We start from the raw sequence: 27,422 nt of genomic DNA, 5'->3' as shown, positions 1-27,422 counted from the left end.
TAAAAACAGTTGAGCATTTTACTGAGGGGACTAGGGAGTAAATATGACTTTGTAATGTTGACATTTTATGATCCGGAAATTGCAGAAGGTTTATTGGGCATAGAATACAGATTGATTTCCATGCCGAGTGCGCATTTTTTGTGCATTCAGTATTTGACATTTTCGGACAATTCGTAGGCAACAATCTCATAGGTATTAAATAGTAAAAAGAGCAAGCCATTGACATCGACACTGAAGAAAGCGGATTTGACTCAACAAAAGGTGGGGGAAAATGCACTAGTGGTTGCAGAGCTTTTTCTTCTAGACTCAAGACCAAGAGGAAATTATTTCAATTGATTCCACCTGCTCCGATTGTATTACCAATGACAATCTTTCCCTTCATTTTGCTGGAAACATACTCTACTATGCTCCCGATGGTATAGCTCATCAAGAAAGGACCCAAGTTCAGTGCCAATGTATGAGAACAGTGTTTCATCAAAGTGGACTCAAAATTAGTCAATATTATCATGGAACATAGCGGGTATAGCAAATAAAATACAGGATCCAGATTGGATTTTCTTTATTTCTCTTCATTGATGGTTATAAATCACGTTCTAATGCAGCAGTATCCTCCATAAGAGGACGGGCAAAAGGTGGATTAATCTTCTTGATTTCAACCAAACTGGATGCAGAATATACTTTTTGTAACTTATCTACAGAACACGTACAATTGGTTGAGGTTAGACCATCGAAAAAGGAACTAGGTGTCTTTATAAACTGATATAACACTCCATCCCAAAGCAATTTAAACATAACTCCAATGATGTCTCTTCATGTAATGCTGGAGAATGTTAACGATTTTAACAATAACAGCACACCTAGTAGTTCCTTTATCTAATTATGGGCGACTTCAATGCAAGGACATGTAATCAGGAACTTTTAGCTAAAACAGACCTGAAAGAATGGTCATTACACGGAATTCCCCCATTGGTCACACAGACTAATTTGGTAAATAAGCAAGCTTTAAAACTGATTGATTTGTGTGACAAGCACACTTTCTATATTAAATGGTAGGCTTGTATGGGATCCACCAGAAAAAGGGATATTTACACAAACACACCATTGGGATCGATTGACTACATTATGGTTAGAATAGTAGATGATTAGGGATTTCGCTTTAATTATTAGATCGGAAAGTGACTACTACCCGCTTATGTGTACCTTCACTATACATGTAGAAGTTCATACTTTTGGAATAAATAATTTAAATAACTTTCATACGACCAATAGCAAGAGGTGGCTAAAATGGTCCTGAGATATCGGCACTAAACTTCTGTCTCAGTTAACAACTAGTGGAGCTGTGGACTTGGAGATCTGTCTAAATGGGCACATTGACCCAGCACTAGTGATCCATTTCTTTGATAATCTAAACAATAATTTATAACGGTTTCGAGAGCCACATTTTCAAATACCTCTTTGCATAAACTAAGTAAAAATGGTTTTGATAAAGGCTGTAGGGACACTAAGCAGAACATACTCTCAGTTTTAAAATCTGAGGTTACCACTCGTCAAGTCCTAATAGATGTCTGGAGTCTATAGACAAAATCTAGAAAGAGCAAAGAGACAATATCAACTCAAGGCCTAAAAGAAACATGCAGTATTAAAGATTGTTTGTAAACTGGTAACAAAGGGCATGCCAGATGAGCCAAACAAAACCCAGCTAGAAGCTAATATCACAGGCACTGATTGGTACTCCTATTATAGTAGCATATATAATGCGTCTACCGTAATCTCTGAGCATGAACCAGTTAGTCGGGATTTTGTATTTGCACCTTGTGTACAGTCCTTTATTGACGGACTAAATCCAACTATAATAGATGGATTTATTAACAAACTCACCTGGTCTGGATGGGGCCCTGGCAATGTATATGAATCGAAATCTTCATCATGGGCCCAAATTTTAACCAATCTGTTCAAATCGATCTTAATCCAGCGTGTACTTCCAGCCACTTGACGTTCAAGCAATATAGTACAAATCTTTACAAAGGGAGATTTGTCAAGCTGTGTGTGCTATACACCAATCTCCCTTAGTGACGTTTCTCGTAATGTTTTGGGACAGTTTATGCTGTAGAAACTGCACCTTCAGGTGGACTAAGGGGGTTTCTGACACTCAATTGGAGTTCCGAGCCTCAGTGGGAACTACTAAGCAATGTTTGAATTTGCCCAAGATACTTGGGAAATACACAGAGGTCAAAGAAACAACTCTTTATCAAATGCTGTGGATAGGTCCATAAAAGTCAAGTACTGTGGAGAGGAGCATCTGAAATCTCCAAATATAGACAGAAATCTAGTGAGTATAATTATGTAGCTATACCCCAGCAGTACTGCCTTTGTTCAATATCATAACTATTGGACTAAAACTGAAATGCTTGCTATAAATTAAGGTGTTCGGCAGGGCTGTGTAATAGCTCTGATGTTATTTAATTTATATCTAAATAACCCATCAGAATTTTTAGCATAATTGACTGACACTGGATGTCCCACGTTTGTCGACGTTTTAGCCTAGCTTCGCTTACGCAGACGATATTTTAATAGGAAATGCACCAAAAGCTCTGCAGATACTGTCAAAGAGGTATTTATTTTCGATTTATGGCTCACCACAAGATGAATGTAAACATAGCAAAATCTAAGATCATGGTCATGGGGAAAAAGAATTGTAAATCATCACCAATATTCTACATTGAACATAAGTTAATTCTTTTAAATATTTGGGTATTGGTTTTAATAATAAATGGACATGGTCAACATACGCTGAGAATCTGTAACTAGTCCGAAGGCAGTCTAATGCAGGAATAAAATGTTTCCTGGCCAATTATGGAGGCAATGCTTTACTCCCTGTCCTGGAAGTATATTAAGCAAGATCCTGTGAGGAAGCATGTTACAGAGCTGGTGTTTGGTCAATCGAATAACACGATTGTATGTGCAAAACAGTACGTGAATGCCTGAAATCAATTTTAGGAGTGGATAAAACTACTGCTCACAAATTCCTTTACTTAGAGCTGCAAATCCAACACCTTGAGGTCGCATTAGAGGCAGCGTCGGCTTTTCTGTAGTTATCAGTGTGGTAAAACCCACAGAAGAAACTAACCTAGTTTCTTGTAGAAGACGTACTAAAGATGGCCGACAGAAAAGAAACAAAATGGCTATGCCAGGATAGGGTATTCCTGACATCCATCGGCTTAGAGAGGCTGTATTGGATGGAATAAGCATGATGTCACTAAATCAGATAAGATTGTGCAGAAGAACCATGTATTCATAAAACACAATGAACCTGCAACAAAAGCAAAACAATAGGAAAGCACAGTCAGATTATACTGTGTAAACGCAGTGTTTCAATATGACTAAACTCCTACCCAAGCCTGATTACAAATGCTAGACTAAGAAAGCTTATGACAAGACTGCGATTTGATCAACTCCCTCGACATAACAACGCTGCTAAACTCATAAATGAATAGAGTCCTTGCTGTGAATGTGATGGAGTAACACGCAGAAACAGTCGTCGGCTATATATTTCTGCACTTTATACAACAGAGCGAGGCAAAGATATATAGTACCGGTTTTGAAGAATTTAAATGTGCACAATTATAGAACTGCATAGATTGTTTATATGGCAACTGCAGAACCAATGATCATTTTTAGTCTTGAGCAATTTTTAAATGATGCTTTTAGATCCTGATGAAGTGCATTTTACTTTTGTACTTTTAACATTTAATGTGTTACCCCGATTGTGTGATGCATTTTATTTGAATAAACTTATTTTTGATAGGTATTGCAAACCACTAGCATAGTAATAATGGGACTGCCAGGCCAGATGGCCAAGAACGGCCCAATGCAGGATTGGTTGTGATATGTGAATGGAAACAGGAAGCTGTGCACGCCTTGGCACAGTACTAGTATGACATGTTGTATGCCATTACATTGTACAGGTCTTGTGGTGGGGCATTTATGAGCCATTAAGAGGAATACAGAATGCCCAAGAGGTAAACAGTCGTAGCGGTGTAACCGAAAGGCTTGCCCAGATAGTGGCGTATTGCGCTCCCGCAAAAAAAAGGTCTGCAGAGAAGTGGAAATTATTATTATTTAGCATTTATATAGCGCTACGAACCCTCAGGTATCCGAGCACTGCATATTATTACCCACAGTGTGTGGTGCTCATTTATCGACCTCGGAAGGATGAAAGACTGAGTTGGGCCCTGCTGGAATTCAGCAGACTCTGCACAGATGTCAAAGCGAGCGCTCTACTCACTGTGCTATCGGACCGGCAGAGCACAAGACCGGTTTAACGCCTGTGAAAGATTTGTACAAGTAAGAAAGGGAAGGAGTTTGTACACCTGTAGAGTCAGCATAGACCGATGAAAGCATAGATTATAAAAAAAAGGGCAAATGTTGAATGCTCCTGTGAATGCGCGCATACTCGTGTGTGCGGGTTCTAGTATTTCCGGGGAAGAACTGAGACGAGTCTGAATGCGGTTGCATGGTGCAGCACTTGAAGCATGGCAGCTTGCTCGTACACTTGGTGCTCCCATTACTGAGAAATCCGGCTTTGCAAGGCCTGGCACAGAACCCAGAAGAAACGGTCAGCAAGGCAAATGAGGTTGGCCCACACAGGAAGTGGATTCAGGTGTAGGCCATGCGTCAGGTTGCCAAGCTAGCCTGGCCACATACAATAGTCCTTCCTGCTTCGCACATCCGTCTGTAATATCTGATGATAAATTGCCCGAGATTGCCGCTGCTGCACAGCCCACGGTCCCTATGCAGGAGGCTGGGTGTGCGTGTTACCTCATTAGGCGTTACCGCGCTTGCTGCTCGTGCTTTGTGCCACAGTAAAGCCACCTCAGTGCAATGAGTGTGATACATGGGGAGAGGGTCTTTGAGACGGCAGGCCAACAGTCTGCACTGGGCAGCCCCCTAGTTCGAGTAGCCATTTTTATAACAGGGATTTGTGGGGTACCTTGACACTTTCATGTTAGGGTGGCTTTCAGTGTTTAGGTTCCTGCTTAAAAACCTCCTTGAAAATAATACCAGAGCAGACAATGGGTCGTGTGGGGATTCTTAGGGTGTTGTGGAAACTGGGCCCCCACATAGGCAGGTTTTGGGCTCTATTGGGAATAACCTGCATTTGTATCACTCCTTTCAATGACTTCCCCACTAAGGCGCTGCCTTTGGTACACAGGTGGCAGTAGGGTGAACGAAGATAACTTTGAAAAAGCAGCTGACCTTCCTGTGCAAGCTGCTCTTTGTGCGCTGCACTTGGACATTGAAGTTGCAGGAGAATAAGAAGGTAGGATGTCAGGCAAATTACAACCAGGGGGACCAAAATCCATCTGTTAAACTTATTTGGCCACCGGCATAAAATAGACTGAGGCCTGGAAGTGGTTTGGGTACGTTCCAATGCATTACTGGGAAGTGAATGCTCCATGGCGGCATTTCCCAGTAGACTGTGAATGGGTGGGGAGCAGGACTCAAAGCAGAGAAAACATGATACACAAACGAGTGTGCCCCCAAGACTGGCTCACAGGCAAGAGAAATGATGATCTGGGAAACCCTTTATAAACAAACATAGGCAACATACCATGTCAAAACACACATGCATTAGCTCCAAAATGGACTCCCAGACAAGGCACCGTGCCAGCAGCAGGAGAAATGGTCATTTAGAAATAGGGCTAGAAAACCTTTACAACCCGTTTAAAAGCCTACTCAAAATTACTTTAAAATCCCTGGAAAGCAAAAAGGAGAAGAGAAGGCACTGCTGGTTGCTAGCTCCCTGGAACATGTAGTAAACATTGACCCATTGATTTCAATTCTGGCCAAAGGGCTTCTGAAATTAGCATGGAGCATTGTTATATGTTGTTTGAAGTCCTGTTCTCAAAATCTTTTGCCGGAACTGCCAATCTGTCTGGTTGACAACGTTCTCTGCATCTAAATCTAATACGCGGGGCAGGATCCGTGAACTTGCAGCGGAACACAGTGATGTTGTCAAATGCATTCTTTGTGACTGCAAAACTTGATTGATCCAGATCAACCAGTAAGGAAAGAACAGGGTCAAGACTCCCAGGATCCTGGTGTAAATCTCGCCAAGCAGGTTAATTAGCGCTACTGGCCTGTGTGAGGTGCAGCCTGCAGACTCTTGACCAGATTTCAGGATAGAGTGGGCTTTCTGTCATGGATATAGCTAGCTTCTCGCCATCCATGAAGGAGCTAAATAGCTTGCTAATTGGCTGGGCCGATTCATAAGACGATGCTGAAAAGCCATCAGTTGTGGGCTTTTAGTTTTAGAATGTGTGCTTGTGTCAATGACCTCTTGTCTACTTATGGGGCAGTAAAGCATCTTTTGTTGAGCGTGAGAAAAACTTCAAAATTTGATTAAATCAGAAAAATGGTTAATGTGTGGAAAAAATATACTTTTACTTTTTTTAAAGCAATGTAGGCCTGTTTTTAGTAGGCTACATTAATTCCATGTACAAACTCATTAAGAGAAAAATAAATCCGAAAGTAAAAATGTTATGTTTTTTAAAACATTTGTACTATTTAAAAATATAGGGTATAAAAAATAACATGAAATTAAAATGTAAACGTACAATCATAACATGTGCAAAATGTAACCTATAAGTAGACCATTATTTTCGTTTTCCACTATTAAATACAGAATTAAACTTTCTGTTCTGCATTTCTGCAGAAATAAACTATAAAAGAGGGTGATAAAAAAACAAAAAGGTGGTGGCGCCGTCACGCACGTTCCAGGAGTAGAGCCATCCTAGGCGCAAGGACGTCATTTCACCAAAATGATACACGACCCTTGATGACATCACAGGAAGTCATGTAATTTGACCCCACCCTGAAATGACATCACAGGAAGCGATGGAACACGACCTTTCACCCCTTGACAAAACAGGAAGTGGCAACACATAGCAGCATTGTTCCTAAGTTCACTATGACAAATATGGTTACGAACGATATCACTGTAACTGTAATGGGATGTACATTTCATACAAGAATGGATCACCATATGTGTCATTAATATCAGTGTGTATGCACCCTTATTACAAAATTACTGTGAATGCAAGCAGACGTTCAAGGCCAAATTATAATGATACGTTATTATATAGCACTTACGTGCTATATAATAACGCATCCAACTTACGTGCTATATACAACAAATATGCATACAATATCACCCAACCTGTGTTGGTATACATTTATCAACCTCAGAAGGATGAAATGTTGAGTTGGCCTTGCCAGGATTCGAACCTGCAGATCACACACACATTGCTGCAGCGAGCACTCAACCCAGAGGTTGGCCTTACACGACATCCCATACTTTGGGCACTCGTTACCTCATACATGCAAACAAACACCCTGAACAGCACGCCATGGATAGAGGAAATATAGACACAAGGCATTCATTGTGGTACAATGAAATCAAGGGCCACTTTATGGGCTGTAGACAAACATTTCTACACTGTACACAAGGCTTTAGGCACAAGGATTTTGTCAAGTGACCGAGCACACCGAGATGGAATATATTGTGATGATCGTAACAGAGAAAACAGCAGGAAGAAAATGCTGTAACTGCAACTTGCGAAAAGCAAAATAAATCCCAAATGGATGCTTTTTCCACTCTAAATGCTTTTTGGAAGATTTTGTCTACATTGTGATTTTGAGGTGTTTAAGAACAGACTAAATCAGTGACTAACCCCCGAAGTGTTCCTGAAATAAAACTTTATTGAGTCTAGCAATTATTGTATACAATTCCAGAAAGACAAATTATTTGTTATTTCTTTTCTTTCTTATTTGTGGTTACGGCTCAAAGTGGTACACTTTTGCAACCCCCTGTTATTTTGAGCAGCCTGAACAAGAAAGGCAGCCACTCCAGAAACAAAAAGCCACATGTGCTGGCCACAGCCCAGAGGTTTCGATGTTTTTTAAAACATTTTTTTTAGGCGTATCAAGGGAGAACTCAGGGGTCGCAGGTGCGAGACTAGCATTATCGTCCTTTACTGACCAGTGGAGGCTGGCATTAGGTTTTGCTGGTGGCCAATGGAGGGTGACTTTTGTATTACTGCTCACGTGTCTATTGTTTAGACTTCATAGTGTCACTGAAAAAACACAAATGCAGGAAGATACTTGATGCTGTTTCATTTTTTATTAAAAAAACAAGAAAAGGACAAAAAACAGCTAATAGATTGATGCATCCAACGCGTTTCCCCAGTTATAAAGGGCTCCTAGTATGTTAATGGTCTCATCCAGTTCGTCCCAATTTACAAAGTCCCTCAGAATCAAAGCTAAAGGGCAAGCCTCACCCTTGACAAGCAAGCAGGATCCCATTGGGGTGACCCTCCCCACTCTGGACAAGGATTGCTGAAGTGAGGTTCCCTTACACCTCCCCGGCCGTGTCCCTTGAAGTCAATGGTGAGCAAACATGTTTTGGGAGCATAGGAGCAAGTGTTTGCCGGGAGGCTGACTCCCTCCTCCCCCTACTGAAGTCTTTAAAAGGCATGGGGCTTCTTTGGGGGATGAAAGCACAGCAAATGAGGGTGGGCTGTGATATATCTACTTCGTCTCTGACTTGCACCAAGAGAGGGAGATATGTGGCCCCTGCCCCCATCCCATTAAGGTCTATCTTGGCAGTAAAATGGCTGACATGCGGGTTACAACAAATGACTTGATTCCGAGTGAGGCCATGTCTTCATGCCAATGATCAGTTTATTGGGACACTATGCAATTCTGCAAACCTTTTCTGTAAACAAGGGCGATGCCCCACCCCTCCCCAACCAGCCTCATTTGTCTTCTTCTTTGCAGTGTTTCTTTGCATTTATTTTCCAGCAGTGACTGTTGCATCGGTGCATTCTGTGCAAAGTTGTGTGGGTACCGATGAAAAGTGAGGAGAAAACCGAATAAGTGAATAAATATAAAGCATTACATTGCAGGAGGACAATACTCAGGAACTGAATAAAGTGTGCCCACGCCCCATTACGTCTCTGCCCATTTCTCTTAGGGTTTGAACTTATAGCAGAACTTTTTTAGATATTCCCTGATTCCATTTGGCTTTGCCACGACTTGTTTCCCTGTGGGCTCGCTTGAGCATGCGCCCTCTGAAGGGAGCTGGAAAATGCTGACCATCAGGGTTACTGTGCCCAGGCTGAAGGCACCCGCACGGTGGATATAATCAGATTAAACTTGAGTGGACAATAGGAGTGCTTATCAGCGAGCAGAAGTCTTCATAGTGTTGGAGTACCAAAACCCCCCCTCGGCCTGGATAGGCAGACCGAAGGTCGCCATATGATCTAGCCGGAAGGAAGGTATTACCCAAATTGTTTGTTTACAATTGTTCGAATGAACAATTGACCAAATTTAAAGGGTCTCAATTGACATTTTCACAATTGACTGTATACATATATATATATATATATATATATATATATATGGGTTCTGGGGGGTTTTGGCGTTGGGTGGGGGTTTCCCCCCACATATATGTTACAATTGACCTTCACAATTCGGTCAATTGTGAAAAGGTCAATTGTAATTCGAACAGTTGTAAAATGAACAATTCGTATACAACCGGAAGGAAACGCGAACGACATACAGTCGCTACATGATCTAGTCGGAAGTTAACGTAAACGACATACAGTAGTCATATGATCGAGCCGCAAGGAAACGCAAACAACATACAGTCGCCATATGAACTAGTCAGAAGGAAATGCAAACGACATACTGTCGCCATATGATCTAGCTGGAAGGAAACGCGAACAACATATAGTCGCCGTATGATCTAGCCGGAAGGAAACATGAAAGACAGACTACATGGGGATGAATGAGTTCATTGTTTTGGCGTGATACGTGTGCCGGAAGGCCAAGCAGTCCATTCTTAAATGTTCTAAAGTTTCCATTCTGTCAGGTGACCAGGCCCTAGGAAGGAGAGGGGTTGGAGAGTGGGGCGAGTAACTTATTAGCACGTTCTGTTACCACTAGGTGTAGGTTATTGTCTCCTTAGCTTGCACGACGACTAAATATGCCTCTGATGTCATGACCCTAACTTAACTTGATGCTTTTTCCTGGTTTCTCCAACACGTGTCAGCAGGAAGGTTGATTTATCGATATGCATGTCAATGGCAAGTGCGTTAAACCATCTGGGTGTCCGAAATGCAATGCACCCCTCACCACCCCGTGCTTCGCCTTAACAACTTAGAATAGTAGCATAATCTGAGGATGTGGAGAACATTGTGGTTAACAAATCCTGGGGGAGAGGGTTTATTTTTGGTAGGGGCAGGTTTTCTCTAGATTTGCAAGCGGGTGGAGCTAAGCTTGGAATGTCAATCAGGATTCCTGCTTAGAGTTTCATGATTCCCTTTACCCGGCTCTGGGCTCTTGCGGGGACAGAAGGAAACATCAATAAATCCTGTTTCTTGCTGGTTCTATTTTAGTTTTCAGGCTTTTCATCCTGGGTATTACAGTTGGTATTCAGTTCAGTGGCTTGTATGTTTGCAAAAAGATTGATAAAAAATTGAGACTCTTCATGAAATGTATTACCTTTCTTGCAACTGCTAATGCTGCTCAGTGTTTCAATCACTTTGAGGTGGTTATCCAGCCATCCTTTGCAGCTTTTGGCAATGGGAATACATTTATAAAGGGATTGTACCCCAGAACAGAAGCTTTGGGGATATGCACATTTCTTATAGGGCATGTGTTTTTCTACTGGAGATTTCATTGGATGCTGCTGGTACACCTAGACACCACCATGTATCCCACCATACACTCTCTGCCCCCACCTCAGCTCACTCCCTTCCATAGCATGCAAAGTCAAAAGGCAGTAGAGGCAGGCTCGTTAAGACTTGCCCTGGTCCTTGCCAGTCATTCTGCTGGCAATCCATCCATTCTATTAATTGGTGGGTGATGTTCTCATGAACAAAACAGACTTGCAACTAAACCGGGTTACAACATATTAGCCGTCAATGAAACTTCGAGACCCAACAGAGCACCAACATGAATGCCCCCAAGAACGTATTCTGCAGGGTCAGTCTCACCCCACCATACTGCTGTATAATATTTCATCAAGCACACACTCAGGACCTCTCTCAAGCGCTTGTCTCTCCAACTGCGAGACTTGTCCTTGGCCTCAAGCCCAGGGATCATATCTCTCCAGGACTGATATCTCTGCACTGGCTCCCAGTGGCTGTGAAGATTAAGTTCAAAACCCTCCGCATCATTCACAAGGCCTTCTGGGGCCTCAATACCTTCAACTCTCTCTTCCTAAATATCTTCCTTCTCGTGCTCTTCGCTCATCCGCCTCCAACTCCCTCAGGGTCAGTCGCTTCTCCAAGCAACGAGTTGGTGATAGATCTCTTTCTTCGGCTGGTGCCTCCCTCTGGAACAGCCTCCCTGCCTCCCTTAAACTTGAGGAGAACCATCTCCGGTTCCGGAAGCACCTCAAAACCTTTCTCTTTGCTTCTGCCTTTTCTCCTCCTCTGCTGACCTCCTGGCTGTAACCGGAACTGCACTGGCTACCTGGACACTCTCAGATCCCGGGCCCAGGTCCTTCCCCCGCCAGTGTCACACACCTGCACTGCCCACCTGGCAACCCCCGCACTTGAGGACTGTTCTATATCCCTACAGTCCCCCTACCAGCCCTTGACACCTGATGCCCACACTTACCCATGCACTTGCCACATGCTGGCCGTTTATTTACTTATTGTTATCATCTTTCCCATGTACTGCACTGTCCCTGCCCTCTTCCCATGTACTTGTGCAATCTGAATGACACCTGGCCTAGTAGGATCGTTGTCCGTCCTCCCTTTGTTCCCCTCCCTTGCCTCGTCGCTCCTTGAAAGACTTGTGTATAGGCACGCTATAAATGCCATATCATATCAATTCACACTCATCATATAGACACATGACATCATCACTCTACCCTTATGCAATGAAAAGGCCAGACAGGGATTATAGCTCAAACAGTGTTGCAAACTGCATGTCTCCACCACCTACATACCGCCTGCCAAGGGATAGCAATTTTATTTATTTGGTATTTATAATGCACCCATACAGCAAATGGTGTTTCAAGGCGCCTAAAAGGGATGGGGGGATAGTGGGGAACAGGGATGAAGTATAACAAAGAACGGTCCTACTAGGCCTTGTGTCATTCGGATCGTGCAAGTGCAGTAACAAGAAGTGCAGGGGAGTGGGAATTGCCGGTAAGAGCGGAATGCGATAAAGCAAGGAGGGAAGGGAAGTGCAGGTCGGAGTGGAGAGCGTGCAAGTGTAGGCGGGTGGGGTCGGGCGAGGAAAGGCCCCTGGGCTAGGCGAGTGCTAAGGGAGGCCAGGTGGACAAGTGCCAGGGGAATGCAGGTCCACATGCTAAGTGCGAGGACAGAGCTGGACCGGGCTCAGTAGGCGTAGGCCCCGCCAGGCTAGGGCAGGGGGAGGGAGTCTGAATTGAAGTCACCTCAACCCCAGCAACATAACGTATGTGCAACTAACAGCCTAAACCCTACCAGATCAGTCTAACCTGTCCATCACAAAGACCAGATTACTCAAGACCACCCCGAACCGCCATCTCATAGTAATCCTAGAAATTGAGCTGTGAAGAGCAGAAACTCTGCAATCCCAGTTAATACGAGCAACTACAGGGCCTCTGCTTTCAGCCCGATGGTCGACTGGAACCAATTTGATCAGTTAATACTACAAAGTCCAAACAGTACTCCTCAAGCGCCTCACTAAATTCCTCTTCCCCATCCAACTAACCTAATGTACCTCTGCTGCCCCACATAGCCCGACGCCCACGCATACGGCATCCTTACATCACATCGGTCACTGTGGTGCCACATAGAGCTGTCTGCATGGCATGCAACATCTGAAGCTCTTTCACACGTTCTATGCTCCACAGCCCGGAGTAGCGGCTTTCCGACAGCTAAAAGACCTTGAGTTCGCCACTCTGGATTACAATATACAGCCATGGGCCATCCTCACTCACCAGCACGCAGACCTCCGATACACCTGGCCTGCACTCATCAACACCGCAGGTTTCACACTTGCCACTGCTCCATCCCTAGCGCCTTTATTCCAGAACCATGCGCCTAGAGGCCTCCAAAATAGCAGAAAAGCACTATACCAGGCCACTTTACATTACAATGATAAGACAGGGCAGAAGAGTTCCACTCTTATTCTTGAGGGCCAAGAGTGCTGCTGCAGCCTCCCACCTTTTTGACTTCCCGAATATCATATATGATGCAGACATGTGGGCTATGCTTCATCCCATTTGTAAGGAGTTCTCCATGAACGCCAGCTTCATAGTCGATGCTAGTTTCCTGAAACCATCTTGAAAAATATACATATACTTTTAAAACTGATGTAAAAATAGGCTGCCTTACTCTTCTCACTAGAGCTGCTGGGAAGAGGTTGACCTGCACATGATTTGGGGTTAAGCACCCCCATATGTAGCAAAAAGTGGCACCAAAAGCAAGCCTTCCCTGAGAAGGGCAGTGTGATGTTTGCAGCATTGGACGTCTAGCCATGTCACGGGTAAGTGCGCAGTACTCACAGTACTGAGTCTTGGGAGAATGCATTTATATTCTTACACATGAACCTGCTCACGCACCGTCCTTCCCAGTTGCAGAGGCAGGTGGACTGGGTACTGAACTGGTGGCCAAGCAGGCTTGCTCGGCCAACATTTCCACACATTTGCTGTGCAAAGTAGGTTCCTCTACACTGCCTGCATTTAGGAGAAGCGGAGCCTGGAGCAAAAGCTACAGTGCATGCAGCCGCCTCTATTAAGCTCAGGGCTCCCATCCCTTTAGTTCTGCCACCCTGAACCCTACCTTTTTCAGCAGCGCTTCAAGGATATCCACGCCTTTTGATATCAAAGATATCCGGCATTAATACATATTCAGTAGTACTGATGTGGATATCTCACGAGCGAACACTGGTCTCCGATACTACAGCAACCTGCACTTCCCATGTTCGAACCACCATCAGGGTCGACTTGGCTGCTCATGTTTCCAAGGTTGATAAATATTGTACAAATGATTGAAGTTTTGGGAAGGTGACTCACGCTCAGGATAAGATTGGACCAAAAACTGGTAGGTGAAATATACAAAAACAAGTAAGGCTATGATAGCCAGAGTTTATTCCATGTAGTGTACAGCAGACACATGTTTCAACCCCCTGGTCGTTCTCAAGGCTGTGAATTCTCATTGTCCAAAACATTCAGTATGAAACAAAACCAAAACAATAATTGGGCGTCCAATTTATGCATTGGAACATACAAAATCGGATACACAAATAATTGTGCAAACAAGATATTAAAACAAATCAACATACTACATTTCAGGTCAGAAGCGGGGAGTGCAACGGAACGCCCAATTATTGTTTTAGTTTTGTTTCATACTGAATGTTTTGGACAATAATAATTCACAGCCTTGAGAATGACCAGGTGGTCGAAACACGTGTCGGCTGTACACTACATGGAATAAACTGTGGCTATCATAGCCTTACTAATTTTTGTATATTTCTCATACCAATTTACTGTTTTTGAACCAATCTTATCCTGAGCGCGAGTCACCTTCCCAAAACTTCAATCAATTGTGCATTCTATTTCAAATCCTGGTGGGTGTTCTTATATTTAGAGTGGTCACTAGCGCACAGTACCCTTATCGAACCCACTATTTCTAATGACTTATCTGATAAATATTGTACCATTAAAAGAAAAATGAGGTTATGACAACGCTTAGAAGTTTGAGGAATCCTGTACGAAGCACTATATACGTTGTATATATTATGAATACAGTCTGCAGGTGACGAACACCGATTCCAACAATCAAAGGGTGAAAATGGCCTGGAGCCATGAAGGGGGCGGCGCATGCTGGCTTTAACTTACAGTAGTCCTGGGGTCACCAGTAGCCTCTTCCCTCCGGGCTGGTTGGGGAACACGTCTTCCAGGAAGTAATACATGTGTCCGACGGCGATGCCTGAAGGAAACAGATCACGACATAGATGAAAACAGGACTGCCCAATGCCTCGAACAAACAAAGACATAGCCACTCGGACCACAATATACTAGTGCAAGTACATACAAGTGCCCTGTCAAAAACCTATTTCAAGTATTCTGATTGCTTGACTTGTGTGGTAGGCAGAGCTGTTGGCAGTAAAGGTTTGATGGTCAGTGGAGAAGCATAGAAGAGATGGCGAGCTCTTGGGTGATGGGGAAAAGGAAAGGACGGTGAGACAGAAGATGCCCACCTAGAAGTGCTTAACGGGTGAGGTGGAGGGTAGGGAAGTGCGAGGGAGAGTTTATTATAGGAACATGTTCAGTGCAATAGAAGCGGGCTAAATGGAGATATGCAGCCTGCACCCATGGAGTGGCCATCATGGTCATCTTACCCAGCAAATCGATCAGGATGGAGTTGCCGAGCAACAAGGAGAATCCCATCAGGACCCAGGGCAGAAAAGGAGCCTGGAAATTAAGAAGCCCGAAGAAGTTCATCCGGACGTAGGGGTTCCTGCGGCTCCACACGTAGACCAGCATAATCGTGAAGGCCTGACCTAAGAAGAAGAGGCTGGCAAAGAATCCAAAGAGCTGAGAGCTAGAGTCAAGGATTTGAGCCCGCCCAACGGGCATCGCTCAGAAATGATGTTGGTCGATATCCTTTGGTGGCCTGCGCAGATCGTGGGGTGAAAAATGGTTGTCCATAGTACCCTCCACAATGATCACCTCATGGGTAGGACCTGTGTTGCATGGATGGGTACATACAACTCAAAAAAATAAAACCAGTGCCTTTCTTCTTGACAGCTCTATTAGGATTTCCGTACAAAGAATAATGAGTTCCTAGAAGCCGCCAAAGTCAAAGGTCCTGCCATAGGCAGACACGACTGGGCAACTTACGACTTCTGCACTTCCGGTATACCTCCCCTGCCCCTCCCACGGATGCCAGGCAGGGTTATTACACCAGACCTGACGCCATGCCTAGTAGTGGCCGACAGCAGGGCTGTAGCTACAGGGAACCTGGCCAGCCCATGTCCACCCCCAACCCCCCACCCCCAGATTCCTCAGGTAATGGCCAGGCATAGACTTCCTGGTTTTGTGGGAACCAATCTTTACACTTATCCGAACAATTTGCAATAAGTGTTGTCATCCATTTAAAAAATATACGACACTAAGCACATTTGTCATAGAAGGTCCTAATGTTTAGTCATTTCAAATGTCAATCGTGTCTTTCTACGGGTAAACAATACATGGGAATGCATTTCTTTGGAAATGTTTTAAACGTCCTTGGGTGATATAAATACACACCATTATCACAGATTACCATGCCAGCATTTCTCACATACACCCCAAACAATTGCCTGTACATGTTACTTCAGAAATCGCCAATGCGGGCGCTAGCCTCCAGATGTCTTTTCTCGCAAGTGATGGGGTGCGCTAATGAATAGCCACAACTTGCAGCAAAGGGACTTACACCCCATTCACAGTGGGCTTCTGGATTAGGGCACCTATGATTACGCTGCCCTCCCCCCATTCCCAATTGTAGTTCTGTCAATTATAAAGCATAGTCCAAATTCATAACCCGGATGTGCTTTGAAATGCGCGACGCTCTGCTACTGTTGCAATAAGTATCAGGGTGTGTGCAATGCACGAGAGGTGCAGCAACATTTGCTGTCCCGCTTGCATTTCTAACCCTCTCACAGACTGGTAGTCAAGGCCCTACTTCCCATATGAGGAGTAAGGCACATGTTTCCAAAGATCACTCATTGTTTATATGCTATTCACTGAAAAGATCTGAACAATGAGTGTTGTGATCATGTATCCTGAGGCCTAAAGTCATGCGTGGTGCCTAGTTCTGAATAATATGAAATTGATGTGTCTTTTTGTCAAGGTACAGAACTGGCCATACCTGTAACACGGCATGGGTGAGCTGTAATTGAACGTGTGGAAAGTGGGAATACTTCTAGCTGGACAGGTGGTGATATATGGACTGGGCACAATGTGAAAAGGAGAATATTGATACATTCGCATGAGCGCCATTGGCCATGATGACAAGTGACCGCTTACTGTCATTAAAATAATTGCCCCATTGCTGTTGAGTGTGCTAAGCCTGGATTTACCGTTACTGGACATGTAGGAATAGGCCATGTGTCTAACTGAGCAGGAAAACACGGACACTATGCGATCCTGGGCGTATGACAACTGACACCACTGGGCACATCGCAAGAGGTCATACTTGTGCCAAACGAATGCAATCTGGTAATATCATAATTGGTATGTGGAGATTGGCACTGTGTGCGTTTCATGACGGGCACTACTCTGGCATTGTGGAAACTGGCGAAATGTGTGCGTTACTGAATTTGGTCATCTGGAAATTGCCTTGAGAACTGGGAAATGCGCACTACGTCCTGTTACTGAACATTTATACTGCGCCCATCTCTGCCATAGGGGTATTACGGCGCCCGAAACGTGATCGAGAGGTAGCGCAGACCTATCCAAGTGGTCACCAGAACTTAGTCGGTGGATAGGACTGATGAGGGTCCGAGGAGATAAGAATGGGGGGCAGGGCTGGGAGGCTATACAACATATGAACAAACACCTGAGATGAAGGGGGGGGATATGGTTGGCGTGGTAAGGATGCGTGTTCCTTAAATGTGATTAGTTATCAGTAGAATTGTTTGCGAGAAACACTCCCTGTGTCCAGGGAAAGAACTGCTTTTGCTAAGCCAGCTGACAAATGTGCCATTATTTGTGGAACTGGAAAAATGTGTCCTTTACTTTAGCAGTTTGTGAGGTGTGCACATGTATTTGTCACTCTGGCATTGCTCAAGCTGGGAAAATACATGTATGAATGTGGAAATTGGCAGAGTATGTGCCCTACTGTGGCAAATGCCCATCATGGCTTGGCCTTGTGACTAGCAAGTGCTCCAAGTTCCATCTGGCTGGGATCTAGCATGTGGAAAGAATGCGGTTTCAACATCTGGAATGTGTGCATTGTTGTTATTGTTCTGTTATTTTGCATTTATATAGCGCCTTATATACCATTGGTATGGTCTGAAGGTGCTGGTAGGTTGAACGCCCTTGGGATCCGAAGTTCAAGTCAGTAGAGAGAGTCAAAAGGTGCGTGTGAGCACCGGGTATGTGTACAGCTCGTGCAGTATCCGTGTAATAGCTGCTTTCTAGCGGTAGGTTTGATGGTTGAGAGGTCAGGAGTATGTGTTCGTTCTGGCAGGATTTATCCAGATCGGATGTGGCTGTGTTAGGCCTGAGGAGAACGCCTGGCTGGGGGGGGTGCAACCAGCAGTGATTACTTAGAATGATGTGGAGCGAGCGGCGAATGTTGATATGAGAACAGTTATACCGAATGGCGTCATAGTATCTCTGGGTTCTAGTTGCGTGGTGATGTAAGGAGAGAGTAAGCGTGTTGGTGAGATAGGATGGGTTACATGCCCTTCCAGACACTTCTAAATTCACAGAGGCTATTCGCAGGGAGGCTATTAGGTATGCTTCTAAAATTCACAGAGAGGCTATTGGGTACACTTCTATAGTCAACTTTTCATAGAGAGGCTATTGGGCATACTTAATTCACAGAGTGGCTGTTGGGCACACTTCTAAATTCAGCTTCTAAATGCACACTTCTAGAATCACAGAGAGGCCGTTGGGCGCACTTCTAAGTTCCGTTTCCACATAGAAGCTAGTTGGCACACTTCTGAATTCACAGGGAGGCTATTGGGCACACTTCTAAGTTCAACTTTCACAGAGAGGTAGTTGGGCACACTTCTAAAATGCACAGAGAGGCTATTCGGTAGACTTCTAAATTCAACTTTTCCCAGAGAGGCTATTGGGCACACTTTTAAATTCACAGAGCGGCTAGTGGGCACACTTCTAAATTCATAGAGTGGCTACTGGGCACACTTCTAAATTCACAGAGCGGCTAGTGGGCACACTTCTAAATTCACAGAGTGGCTACTGGGCACACTTCTAGATTCACAGAGCGGCTAGTGGGCACACTTCTAGAATCACAGAGAGGCAATTGGGCGCAATTCTAAATTCAACTTTCATAGGTGTGCTATTAGGCGTACATCTAGATTCAGCTTTCACAGAGAGGCTGTTGGGCGCACTTCTAAATTCAGTTTCCACATAGAAGCTATTGGGCACACTTCTGAATTCACAGAGAGGCTATTGGGCACACTTCTGAATTCACAGAGAGGCTATTGGGTACACTTCTAAATTTAACTTTTCACAAAGAGACTATTGGGCACACTTCTAAATTCCACTTCTAAATGCACTTCTAAATTCACCTTTTCAAATGTATAGGATAGCGTTTCCAAATGCAAGTATACTACAGATATAATGAGTTTACACTGGTGATGTTTTGTTATATGAGTGGTAGGGTAGTTACTTATTGTTGTCTTCTTGCTTCTCCTGCGGATACCTGCAGATACGACCTGGAGCCGTCTTTGTAGGAGCCGTCCTTTGCCTTGGAGTCCTTAGCCGAATGGGGCTGCCGGGCAGAGGGCTGCCCTGGGGGGTTCATATATGAACAAGGAAGGACCAATCAGGGCCACGGGGAGGCGGGATTACAGGACCAGGAAACGGGGAGGGCATGGGAGGGATGGAGGGAGGGAGCTGCATCCTCGCACTACGTGCTTTTAAAAGCACTGACAAATATTCTACATGACTGGCTGAGAGCATGGGGGTCAAATTGAACTCACCTCGCCTGGGGTATTGTGGATAATGGCGCTGATGTCTCGGTGCACGCCGGTTGCTGGCCTGCGTCTGCATGGAGGTGGGAAGGCCAATCAGGCCACAGGGAGGCGGGATTACAGGACCAGGAAACGGGGAAGGCATGGGAGAGAGGGAGGGAGCTGCATCCTCGCACTACGTGCTTTTAAAAGCACTGACAAATATTCTACATGGCTGGCTGGGAGCATGGGGGTCAAATTGAACTCACCTCGCCTGGGGTATTGTGGATAAATTACACTGATGACATGCGGGGGCGATTATCTATGGAGTGTGTTGGTCATACACAATGGACTCAATGGGGGATGGGAAATACCCATTACTGCCCAACCCTCGATCCGGCGCTAATATCGCCGGACCGGGTGGCGGTAACGCTATTAGCCAGGAGAGTATCCCGGCGGTAATACCGCTGGGATACCGCCCAACTCGTGATGAGGCCCTTCATATGTTCAGTCACCAAAGACTGGCCTATGTAATTATATATACCAGTTAATACCACTATGGCAGTGCCTGTCCCATGCCCACAGACAATGCCAAACTGTTGGCGTTGCCAATGCTTTTTTACAGTGGTGTGTTTGTGTTTCATCTTTTTTCTTCATAAAATTCTATGGTGTTTGTACAGTCGTTTGCATGTCTTGTAAAATGGCTTTAAAATTGTCTTTGATTGGGGTGTGGACAGTAATAGAAACTTAACTAAAAGTAACTTGAAATGATTTCATAACATCAAGGTTCAGATGCACCTTTGTGCAAAGCAATGTAGTGTTGCACAAGATTAGAGTGTATACAAAATGAAAAGATTAAACACACAGGGTCTCTTGACAAGTTGGGCTGTAGTCCTTAAATGCGGCGGTAATGTTATAAGCGCCACATTTAAGGGCTGGCCCTATCACGAGTTGGGGCGCTAAATGGGCTGTTTTACCTCCAGCTTTTTCCTGGAGTTGAAAATCTCAATTAGTACCCTGTTTTCGGCGCTACTACCGCTGGCTGTATTAGCGCAGAAAATGCCCCATTGGATCCAATGGGGAAATGGAGATTTACTGTTAAAACCCAACCCGTGTTCCGGTGGTAATATCGCCGTATGGGTGTGCGCTAACGATATTACAGTTGGGCCTTATTACACCTGGGATTCAGCCCAACTCGTGGTGAGGCCCACAGTGTAGTCGTGCGATACAGCTAACAGTCTGCTCCAAGATCCCTGTACCCTTTGCTCATAAGTTTGCTTTCTGATGATGGAGCTTCCTTGCTTCAGCAGTACAGAATTTAAATAAAATTAAAAACTAAACATTTTTAAAAGGTGTCCTCTTCCCTGGGGTGCACGGTTTGAACCTGGACACTGTTGGTTTCTCTCGCCCTCCGCTGGTGTATGTCGTCTTACCAGGTTGTTTGCCTGGTGTCATAGTGAAAGAGAGGGTGGTGTGGTGTTGTATCTGGCTTGAACGAGACAGGTGCATATGTTACGATGTTGAGTTAGTCTAACTGGTCAGCAATGGAAGGATCTAGAATGTTGGGTGAATGCAAACGAAGGACAGCTGAAGGAATGTTGGGTTCGAAGAGTGAGTTGGAGCCGAGATATGAGTGCCTGAGGATGGATCGGCACGTGCCTCCTTGTGTAACATCTCAACCTAAGAGTAACTGGATTCCTGTAACTTGCCTATGAACAAAGTAATGTTCTTTTCTACCTGCCTGACAGCTGAGCTTCCATGACAGGGTTCGAAATTGAGCAGAGCTATTTAGCCCCTGCTTCTAGCATAGTGGATCCTGGTTAACTTGAAACCAACCATACCAGGAGCTACTTTTGTCTCCTAAGGCCAACTGGTTCTTTCCAAACATGCAAATCTGACATTAACTTTGAGTATTTGAGAATGTTAATAAAGAAGAATTAGAACACATCTAATACACATTTAAACACAATGGTTCATACAAAATGGACACAAAGTTAAAGGTGCATCTCTTGTAGCTGTAGCTCCTGGTTCCCCTACGGTAGCTCCTGCCTCCAGGGTGATGCCCAACACTCAGAAGCTGGTCTTAGCTCCTGCTCATCGGATCCCAATTTCAAACCTTGCATGATATATCATATATAACAGATACCCATTTAAGGTCAGTGTAAACATTATGCCAAGTTGCAGAAAGGTTTTAAAAATTGTGATGCTAGAAGGCCATGGGTCAAGCCCCACCAGAAAGGATACGGTCATGAGAAGTCCCCCGAAGAGGAACATGAAGACAAAGTCCGCCGTCCTCCCACGGAAGGAGCCTTCCTCCAGCATGCGGCAATAGCGGTACCTGTGTGCAGGATCACTGTGAAGGAACCTTTAACAGCTGGATCTGGGCCAACAGGTACCACCCACGTGAAGGCTGCGGCATGCCGGAATGATAAAGATGCAGCTGTCGGAAAACCTACTTGTCGGGCACAACACTGATGCCAGTATCTTCCAAGCACAATTCTTTCAGTTCCTGCGACTATTTAGATAAATCCATTGTTTACCTGAACATGGATGACAAATAACCAGAGCCCTACCTCCCCTCCGTCGGAAGTACGCAGCCACTAGGAGGCAGAGCTCATCTGATCAGGTTGCCAAATACAACAATCCTGTGTAACCTGGCATGCAGACCCTACTGGAACCCCAAGATGCCTAGGCAACGCTCTGGGCAGGCAGGCCCTAGGGAAACAACTGGAAGCAAAGCTCTTCCACAGACGAAGTACCCACCCACAAGAACCAAAAGGAGCATAGCATGTCCCACTGATTATGAAACCCCCACCGACAACACCAAGCACCTAGATCAATCTCTTAACAGGCCCACCCTACAGCCCCCCTCCAGCAGAAATGAATGGCAAATCCAGCTATTACCTCCCTCCCGGCCTCACTGGAAAAGCTTGCTTGGGCAAAGGCAAGCTGCAGGAGGCACACACATTAAGCACTTTGCATGTGCTAGTGTATGGAGGAAGCCATTGTGAGCACAGATAGCACAGCATTCATAACAACACGCTGAGATGTACTACAGTAGCTCCAGTATTTTATTTATTTAACTTATGAGGTATTTATAATGCGCCTATACAGCAAAAGGTGCTTCAAGGCGCAAAAAGACAAAAGAGGGTGGGGAACGGGATGAAGAAAAAACAAAAACGGTCCTACCAGGCCTTGTGTCATTCAGATCGTGCAAGTGCAGTAACAGGAAGTGCGGGGGAGAGTGGAGGGGACAAGTGCCGGTCAGGGAGGAAAAAGGGCCCACGGGTTAGGTGAGTGCTGAGGGGGAGGCCAGGTGCCAGGGGATGCAGAGTGCAGGGGAAAGACTGTCCATGTGCCCAGTGCGAGGGATGGGGCTGGTAGGGCTCAAAGGGGTTCAGGCCCAGCCAGGCAAGTGCAGGGGGAGGGAGCTCGGAAGGGCAAGTGCAGGTTAAGATGGGGGATAAGGGGACACCAAGTGCAGGGGTAGACTTGTCGGGGATATTGACCTTTTGGAGCGCAGACGAGTCATGGGCTTGTTGCTGCACACATCATCCAGAGTGAGGATGCAAAGCTCAGGACCTACCCAGACCCCAATAAGGAGCAATCACAAAAACAATAACAAAGCAAAGCTGTGTTTCAACAGTCTTCATTTCTTCATGAGCCAGCAGGACGAACAAACACATTCCAGCATCTCCTACAGCAGAAAGACACACAAAATATGAAGGATGCAGTTCTACTCTGGTGAGAACTAAGAGCTGCTCTTTCCCTCACCACCAACCCCAACCCTCGTTAATAAAGTATCTCACCTGCAACCGCCACGTAAGGGACACCACCGTGTGCCCTTGCCACTATGCCCTCCAGTCGCCATCTCCTGCCACCCTTGTCTACAATGTTTCTGTGCTGACAAGCTCACAACCTGAGGGGTGGGAGGGCAACTTTTAAAAAAGGATACATGAAGATCATGTTGAACAAGAAACTGAATCCCAGGGGTCCAAAAAAGAGGAAGTTGGTGATCAGCCTCCATATCTGCAGAGGAGAGAGTCAGAGAGCGAACACGTGGTCAGCGGCATAGAAGACCTTCAATAAACAGTAGGTAAAAGGGTATGAGTACATTGAACAAGAGTGCTTGGGATTGCCTCGACAGCCAACAAGAGTGCTTGGGATAACCTCCACAGCAAACAAGAGTGCTTGGGATAGCCTCGACAGCCAACAAGAGTGCTTGGGATAACCCTGACAGTAAACAAGAGTGTTTGGGATTACCTGGAAAGCCAACAAGAGTGCTTGGGATAACCTCGACAGCAAAAAAGAGTGCTTGGGATAGCCTCGACAGCAAACAAGGGTGCTTGAGATAACCTTCGCCAGCAAACAAGAGTGCTTGATATAGCCTCGACAGCAAACAAGGGTGCTTGGGATAATCTCCACAGCAAACAAGAGTGCTTGGGATAGCCTCGACAGCCAACAAGAGTGCTTGGGATAACCTTGACACTAAACAAGAGTGTTTGGGATTACCTGGAAAGCCAACAAGAGTGCTTGGGATAGCTTCGACAGCAAACAAGGGTGCTTGGGATAACCTTCGCCAGCAAACAAGAGTGCTTGATATAGCCTCGACTGCAAACAAGAGAGCTTGGGATAGCCCGACAGCAAACAAGAGAGCTTGGGATAGCCCCGACAGCAAACAGGAGAGCTTGGGATAGCCCCGCCAGCAAACAAGAGTGCTTGGGGTAGCCTCGACTGCAAACAAGAGAGCTTGGAATAGCCCCGACAGCAAACAAGAGAGCTTGGGATAGCCCCGACAGCAAACAAGAGTGCTTGGGGTAGCCTCGACAGCAAACAAGAGTTCTTGGGATCGCCTCGACAGCAAACAAGGAGTAGAGGTGTGTGACCAAAAGCAAAGTATGACAATCCTGACAGAAATGTCAAGGTAAAGAATTAGATAAAACAGTAACTGCACCAACAGAAACTAGAACAGAAAGGGGGAGAAGAGGATCTCCTCTGCCTATCCAAAGCACAACAAGAGGATCACGCATACAAATGAAACTAAGACACTCATTTGGAAGGGTCAAAAAGAGAAGCGTTAGCATTGAGATAAAGTACCTACCTGAAATTTCCTAAAGATCAAGTCTGGGTTGAAGTAGAGCTGGAAAGGGGTGACAAGCTCCAACTGCTGTGGAAGATCAAGACAGCGAAAAAAAAGTTACTTGGCCAACTGGATGGCGAAGTGGCACTAGCCTTCAACGCATACAGAACTTGGATCATTATCGGATGGCATCATTAGTCTGTTTGAGTGGATGGGATTTCTACCTCTAAAATATATCTCAGTCCTTAGTACTCAAAGGACATTTTTAGAAAGCGTCCCCCCTCTTCTCTGCCTGTGTATGCGATACTACCATGTGTGCCCATTTCCCATCTCTGGATGAAGAAAGTTGCCTACAATGGCAGTCACGTGTTATGCAGTATCTCCCAGGTTCATGCAGCCCTAATCCATTTTGCCAAACATACCTGGTGCATGTGGCCACATGACATCTTACAGTAGCAGCCCGTGCATGCAGCCACATTCAATTTTAACACCTACCCGGTGCATGCAGCGTCTTCCATCGCACTATAACCACCTGGTGCACACAAAACCATACCTAAGAGGGGAACACGATGTACCCATCCATCCTAATATACCAACATACCAATATACCAACATGATGCATAGACCCATTTAACACCCCCACACTGCCATAGTACGTGTAGCAATGCCCTGCACCACGCACCCCTCTATGGTGCGCACAGCTCCATTCCAATACCCCATGCATGAGGTTGACTCAATCTAAGTAACTACAATGCCATACTGCACAACCTTCTCCCCAAGCCTCGAAGTAAAAAAAAAAGCCATCCTCCCACAGCACAATTGGCTTTATACCATCCTCCCATGCACGCCATGCACGCTGGTACTTGCAGCCTCAACCTCCCTCCCTGCAACCCTGGAGCTTTTACCACATTCCACCCCACATATGTTTCAACTATACTTTCAGAGGCCACGGTAAGCTATTCTATCCAACTCTACTTTCATGTTGCACAAGATACTACAAGACCCTCGCGGCAACAGCCGTATTAGCCCTATTACATGAGTGATGCCACACCTTCCAGGCCCATGCGGGCCCATAATGCTGTATTCCTACCATACTGCCACATGCAGCCCCAGTCCATTCTACTATATCTTCATGGTGCACATTGCCCTAAACAAGTGGTATTCAAATGTGTTCATACCGAGCTCCCTGTTCAGTAAAAATATTGCTTCTGGACCACCTGTGTAGGGGTTGCCTCCCATAAGGGGCCAGAATGAGGTCCGGGGGACCCCCGGGATCTTTAAAATATAATCAGATTTTCTACTGCTTATATTTCCTATTAAAAGCAGTCACCTTAATCTTTTTTTTATTAAAATCAGTCATCTTAATCCCAAGGATCAAATTGAGAGTACACAGGTGTGGACGTAAACGCCCCCCCACACTTTTTTCAGAGGGCTACTTCATATTCTATTTCTGGTGACACCACATTCAATTGTTATGTTAATGAGTCCCCCCACTTTTTTCCTAGGACTTGACTCCTGCTTAATCCCTTTTAAGGAGTATGGGGCCACACTGGACATCCTTTGGTCCACCCTAGGCGGGCGGGGCAGCGCCTCAGTTTTAAGACCACTGCGCTAAACATATGTATGCCTTGAAATGCAGTCATCGTCATTCTCTTATGTTATGCCATGCTCATCCCCAACAAACGAGGATGGGTTTCCTTCACAAATCTTCCAAAACCATAATTTCTATCCGCTAACTCCTCCCATTAGTCCCAGCGCCTAGAAGCCTTTGAGCTTTATGAATACTCAGTCATCGTCTGTGTTTCAAGGCTCTGTCTCCCGTAGAGGACCCGATTCCTCCATTAGTCCTCTTGCCCTATAGCTGCACATAGCGACACGTCATCTCGGCCCCTCTCCCACCACCATTCCCCCGCCCACCAGATACCCTTACTCCAGCAGCCCGTACCACTGCAGCGGTGGTGAGCATGCACGCCGTGGTGTAGGCACGCGTCACAGCTGGGATCTGCATGTACTCCTGGGCGAAGCCCTGGTAAGCAGCCATAGCAAAGACTGCGACTGGACGGGCCAGCTGTTGCGGCCCCTTTAAACTGAACCGCTAAAACCCGCTTGCGGCTCATTCCCGGCACCACATGTCCGCCAATCACAGCGTTAACTCGTGTCTTCTAGTGCATATTGACAATGGCTATCGCCCAATCGCAGCGTCGGGGCAGTGAGCAGCTCCCGCCCCAGACGCACTGAACCGAGTCTGGGGATTCCCGGGGACTGATCAACACGTTCCGTCAAATGATAGGCTTTGAGAGCCGGACCCAATGCTGATTGGTTCGTTTATTTGATTGACAAGTCTACTGGACCGTGGTAGAGAGAGGTGCGTAATCTTCCCTTTAAACTGACAGCTCTGGCGCGCAACGTGTGGGCGAATCTGTCCAATAAGAAATGTCTGTAAAGGGCGGGTCTTGAGAATGTGTGTTGTTGTTTCGGGATCTAGAAATCCACGTGTCTGTCAGGGAGATGACGCAATATCTGTCACTGTAAAGACCATGTGGACCAATAGGAATCCACAGGATGACCTTACCCCGCACTTGTGTTCTGATAAAGCAGAGAAGAGACTGCTAGCAGACCTATCATGCTAACACTTAAGGAATGAAGG

The 27,422-nt window shown here is 45.4% G+C and overlaps 1 protein-coding gene across 1 annotated transcript in view; it reads right to left on the bottom strand.

Annotated features, from left to right (window-relative positions):
* DERL3 (derlin 3) overlaps window positions 1–26,898 on the bottom strand; it is a 33,820-nt gene extending 6,922 nt beyond the window's left edge. Inside the window, exons 1-6 of the mRNA XM_069619920.1 lie at window positions 26,721–26,898; window positions 24,797–24,862; window positions 23,651–23,724; window positions 21,940–22,033; window positions 15,409–15,604; window positions 14,906–14,996 (exon numbers count right to left, since the gene is read on the bottom strand). Of these exons, the coding sequence (XP_069476021.1) occupies window positions 14,906–14,996; window positions 15,409–15,604; window positions 21,940–22,033; window positions 23,651–23,724; window positions 24,797–24,862; window positions 26,721–26,816 (617 nt within the window). The 5' untranslated portion in view covers window positions 26,817–26,898. The remainder of the gene's footprint in view (window positions 1–14,905; window positions 14,997–15,408; window positions 15,605–21,939; window positions 22,034–23,650; window positions 23,725–24,796; window positions 24,863–26,720) is intronic.
* Window positions 26,899–27,422: the final 524 nt, after the last annotated feature.

The sequence above is a fragment of the Ambystoma mexicanum genome, chromosome 10 (genome assembly GCF_040938575.1).
Source record: "Ambystoma mexicanum isolate Mex_15411 chromosome 10, UKY_AmexF1_1, whole genome shotgun sequence".
In the NCBI taxonomy this organism is placed as follows: Eukaryota; Metazoa; Chordata; class Amphibia; order Caudata; family Ambystomatidae; genus Ambystoma; species Ambystoma mexicanum.
Note: the sequence above shows the minus strand (reverse complement) of the source record. Positions and strands in the feature narration are given on the sequence as shown.